Source organism: Microtus ochrogaster, chromosome 10 (assembly GCF_000317375.1).
Source record: "Microtus ochrogaster isolate Prairie Vole_2 chromosome 10, MicOch1.0, whole genome shotgun sequence".
NCBI lineage: Eukaryota > Metazoa > Chordata > Mammalia > Rodentia > Cricetidae > Microtus > Microtus ochrogaster.
Window position 1 is genome coordinate 75,222,215 of NC_022016.1, and position 4,994 is coordinate 75,227,208.

General features: G+C 45.9%; 1 protein-coding gene across 1 annotated transcript in view; it reads left to right on the plus strand.

The window, feature by feature from the left end:
* Positions 1–1,054: 1,054 nt before the first annotated feature.
* Magoh (mago homolog, exon junction complex subunit) overlaps positions 1,055–4,994 on the plus strand; it is a 6,987-nt gene continuing 3,047 nt past the window's right edge. Inside the window, exons 1-3 of the mRNA XM_005353532.3 lie at positions 1,055–1,275; positions 4,056–4,114; positions 4,654–4,764. Coding sequence (XP_005353589.1) covers positions 1,188–1,275; positions 4,056–4,114; positions 4,654–4,764 — 258 coding nt within the window. The 5' untranslated portion in view covers positions 1,055–1,187. The remainder of the gene's footprint in view (positions 1,276–4,055; positions 4,115–4,653; positions 4,765–4,994) is intronic.

Genomic DNA, 4,994 nt, shown 5'->3' on the forward strand with positions numbered 1-4,994 from the left:
CTGTGTAGACCAGGCTGGGTTTAAACTCACAGAGATCTGCCCCACTCTGCCTCTGAAGTGCTGGGACTAAAGGCGTGGGCCACCATGCCTAGTTAGTTCTGGCCTGGGTATTTTTGGAGGCGTCAATGTGGGAGTCCATCAGTACGCAGCCAGGGCTGAGGATCACTGCTGGGTAAGGCTACCAAGAGTGGGAACCCGACATCCATTTTAACATCTATAACATCTACCCACAACACCTATCCTAGACGTTAGCCTGGAAGACAGGAGATGAAAGGCAACTTGTGAACTTGTGCGTGGGTGGTGACACTCTGGAATATAAGGTAGGAGGGTTACAAGTCTCAGCTCAGTCCTGACCATGTAGCAGTATCCTGCCTGTATGTACAATAAATGGCAGAAAGGAACGTCGGCAGTGGAGACAAGCTCCAGGCAACGTTGTGGTTTGGGGGAGGAATCATTGAAAACAGTTTTATTCAAAGACAGTTAAGTAAGCCAAGCAAGCGGTGGTGGCGCACACCTTTAATCTCAGCACTTGGGAGGCAGAGGCAGGTGGATCTCTGTGCGTTCAAGTTCAGCTTGGTCTACAGTGCGAGTTTCAGGACAGCCAGAGCCATAAAACAGAGAAACCCTGTCTCAAAAAACAATCAACAAAAACAAAAGTGAAGCTTTTTCGAAACAGGGTCTTAGTATGCGGACTCTAGTCTCAGACTCGTGCCCCTCTGAATTAAGCTTTTGAGTACTAGACCATCGCTATTCGCTACTACTCTCGCCCTCAAAACCCACTCCTGACTCAGACACTGGGGGCGGGGAAGGGCGCAGCGAGCTCAATGGCGGGGGAACCATTTTGTCCAATTTTATGGAGGTTCAGAGTGTGAATAGCCCCGTTCGACTCACTTTTGTTGGAGTGTTGGGTCTAAACCCTATAGGTAAAAGTCTCCTGACGCACTCGTGAAGGAACACGCCCTCACGGAAGCCCAGCCCCTAGCAGAACACTGGACTTCCGGCCAGGGGAAGCGGTCATCTTGATCTCGCCTCAGGACGAGGGGGCGTGGCAATCCCGTTCCCGCCTCCCGAGAGCGAAAAACTGTTCGCGTCGCGGTGGCTTGACGTCATTTCCGAGCGCCAATAGGGCGCCGATCATAGTAGTGTGATCTGTTCCTAAAGTTCGGTTTTGATTTCCCTTGTGAACTATGGAGAGTGACTTTTACCTGCGTTACTACGTGGGTCACAAAGGCAAGTTCGGTCATGAGTTCCTGGAGTTTGAATTCCGACCTGATGGTAAGAGCGACCCCGCGCCTGCCGGGAGAGGGACGGGACCTGGGGGAGGGCGCAGAAGCCGGGGCTCGCGAATGTGGCGAAGTGAAGGAAGGGGCTGAGACCGGTACTGTTGGGTTGTGAAAGGCGCATTCTTTTTTCGGCTTCACTGGTTCTTTCTGTCCATACACTGGAGCTTCTCCTTAGTAACTTTAAAAAAGCCGGATTGCTTACATTTCAACCAAGATTGATTGAATGTCCATCTTACACCGGGCTGTGTTCCACTCTGGGGATAGAGCAACGAAGATAGATTTCCTCTTTCCTGGAAAATGTGTGTTTTAGTACTGGAAGAAACTATAAACAGTTATTTCCTATAGTGAGAAGTGATCAGAAAATAGGGTCGAGCTGGGCAGTGGTAGTGCACGCCTTAATCCCAGCACTCGGGAGGCAGAGACAGGCGGATTTCTGTGAGTTCGAGGCCAGCCTGGTCTACAAGAGCTAGTTCCAGTTAGGACTGTTACATAGAGAAACCCTGTCTCGAAAAACCAAAAGAAAGGAAAAGAGAGAGAGTGAGAGAGAAGAGAAAAGAAAGGAAAAAAAATAATGTCGTTTTTAGAGAGCACTCCGAAGAGTGGGTATTTGAATTGAGCCATAATTGAAAGGGATCGATTCGTGACGCTCATGAAAAAAAAAAAAAAAAGCATTCTCTAGGAGTATCAAGTGAAAAGGCCATAGGACAGCAAAGAGCCAGGCATGTTTTAGGGATCCATTGTGATAACTGAAGGCTAATAGCGAATTCTAGGGAGAATAGTAGGATTTAGTGGCATTTCATTTTTTAATAAATAAAGCTTGTCTGAAGATCAGAGAGTAAAACAGCCCCACTGGTCAGCTTTACAGATCAGGCAGTGGTAGCACCTTTAATCCCAGTAGCCACACTAGTTGCCATAGAAACTGGGCTGTGCTTGCCTTTAATTCCAGCCCTAGAAAGGATTATAAAACAGGAGGAAGCCAGGCAGTGGTGGCGCTCGCCTTTAATCTCAGCACTCAGGAGGCAGAGGCAGGTGGATCTCTGTGAGTTCGAGGCCAGCCCAGTCTACAGAGCGAGTTCCAGGACTGGCTCCATAGCTACTAAGGATCCCTGTCTCAAAAAAATGGGGGGATAGGGGCGCAGAGACTGCTCTCAGTCTCATTCTGAGATTCTTGGGGGCAGGATCACTTAAGGTAGAGGAAAGAGCCGGTGACTGGCTGTTTTGCTTTTCTGACCTTCGGGTTGAACCCTAATTTCTCTCTATGAGTTTTTATTGCTCACACATCAGCAGGAGACGGTGTTAGGTAGGAGCCTTGCTATGTAGGTGTTTATAGGCCATGGCATGAATAGGTGCAGCAGGAAACAACTTGAAACTTTTAAGAGAAAGGGTGTGATCTGTTCTTCAAAAAGGATCCTAGCTCTTGGGCACAGAGTAGGCAAGAGTGATGGTGGTTGTCAGGTCATAAGAGATGGTGATTGGGACTCGGACAACTAGGGCTATAGATGTGGAGAAGATTTAGGATACTGTTGGTGACAATTAGAACGTATCTGATCGGTAACATTTGGGAAGGTTGCAGTGTGGTGAGGTGGCAAGGACAATTCTACTCAAATCTTTTCCTTTTCATTCTCTGTAAGATGGACAAGAAAATGTAGCAGCAGGTCTCTGTAATTGTATTATTGTAGGTCTCGGACACTGTCAATGGCTGCTCTCTTCCTGGTAAATTCAAAGCCCTTACCATGGCAACGGCCACACTGAGTTCCTTCCTGCTTACCAGCCTCAGGCCTACACATACTCATCCCACACTATGTCGTTTCTGCCTGCCACATCCCAAGCACTTTTTAATTTCCAGTCTCTTTGATGTGAATTCTGTTCAGGACACCATCTTGTCTTTTCTTGGTCCCTTAACCCACACCTACACCTTATTGTACATTCTTCCCATATCCCACCCACCCAAAGTCATTTTATGCATGAAACCTGTTCAGACCTTCAGCCTAAACTAGATGCTTCTTCTCCCCAGTTTCCTGATTTTTTTCTACAACAATACATTGTGGTTCTTTTGCTTTTGTTTGTTTTTTGGGGGTTTTTTTGAGACAGGGTCTTACTGTGTAGCCTTGCCTGTTCCAAAATTGCCACGCAAACCAGATTAGTCTCAAACTCACAGAAATTCACCAGCCTCTGCCTCCTGAGTGCTGGGATTAAAGATGTGTGCTCGGGTGATTTTGTCGTTTTTAATCTTCTTCATCTCCATTATATGCCCAAACTGACCTGATGGTTGTACACATGCACAAAGGGCCTTAGGAACCATATGTGCTCAATTTAAAAGTAAGCAGTAATTGATCAGCGTCACAAGACCGCATGGGTGTGTATGTGTGTGTATTTGAGTATCCAGCTTTCTACAGTTTTCAAAATGCTTCACAACCCAGTTGAGCCTCACCGTGTTCTCTGTGCGGGTTCTCTGTGCAGGTAAGTTAGCAATTTACAATTCCTGTTTACAGCTGAGGTCCTTGACCTGCAAAAAGCTATTTGCCAGAGTAGTTAAAGAGCCTGCCTGTGTTCTTTTGCCACATCCTAGTAGCTTTTGCCTGAACTCTAGTTCAGTGTCAGGTGCACCTTCAGTGGGTTGGTAGTTTACAGTGGAATACTGAAAAGACAACTGTGAAGCGGGTTGAACTTGAGTATAATGTAGGCAAAGTTAATATTGTTAATAGGCTCCTGGTGCTTTCTTTGATCATGTTTTGTTGTACATTGCATTCATTTTTTTTTCTGCCCCCACAGGAAAACTGCGATATGCCAACAACAGCAATTACAAGAATGATGTCATGATCAGAAAGGAGGTATGATGCTTTCCTTCACTCAAGAGCCTTTTGTTCTGTGGTGTTTGTGCTCTCTCTGGTAGTGATGACAAATGAAGAGTGGGGAAACAAGTACTCGGTTCTTTTTCTTTTCTCTTTTGTTTGCTGTTGTCTGGTTCTCTTTTTTGTTTTTTTGGGTTTTTTTTATTACTATTTTGTTTTGGGTGTTTTGTTTGTTTGTTTTTAGATAGAGATTTCTCTGTGTAGCCCTGACTGTCCTGGAACTCCCTCTACACACCAAGCTAGCCTCAAACTCAGATATTCGCCTGCCTCTGCCTACCCTGGAAATAAGGCATGTGCATACTACCTGACATATATGTATGTTCTTTAGACCCTGAATATAAATGCCCATGGGACTGTGTAGTCTACCATATTTATATACAGGAAATTAAAGCCCAGATACTAAATCTGAGGCTCATTGTAAGTATTCTTGCTTGTAAGAGATAATGACCAAAATTTAGGCATACTCATATCTCAGTAAGCTCATGTGTTCCGTTAATGCATTTTAAACCTGATTTTAGGCTTATGTACATAAAAGTGTGATGGAGGAATTGAAGAGAATCATTGATGACAGTGAGATCACCAAAGAAGACGATGCTCTGTGGCCCCCTCCTGACCGAGTAGGCCGGCAGGTGAGTGCTCTGCTGACTGTACTTCTTACAAAGGAGATGCAGACCGCTGCTCTGTGGGACACCGGGGCAGGAGGGAGAACCAGTAGTCCCATGTGGGTGCTGGGAATGGAACCCAGGTCCTCTGGAAGAGCAACTAGTGCTCTTAACCACTGAGCCAGCTGTCCAGCGCTGTTACTTTTTTTTTTTTTTTTTTTTTTTTTTTTTGAGACAGGGTTTCTCTGTGGCTTTGG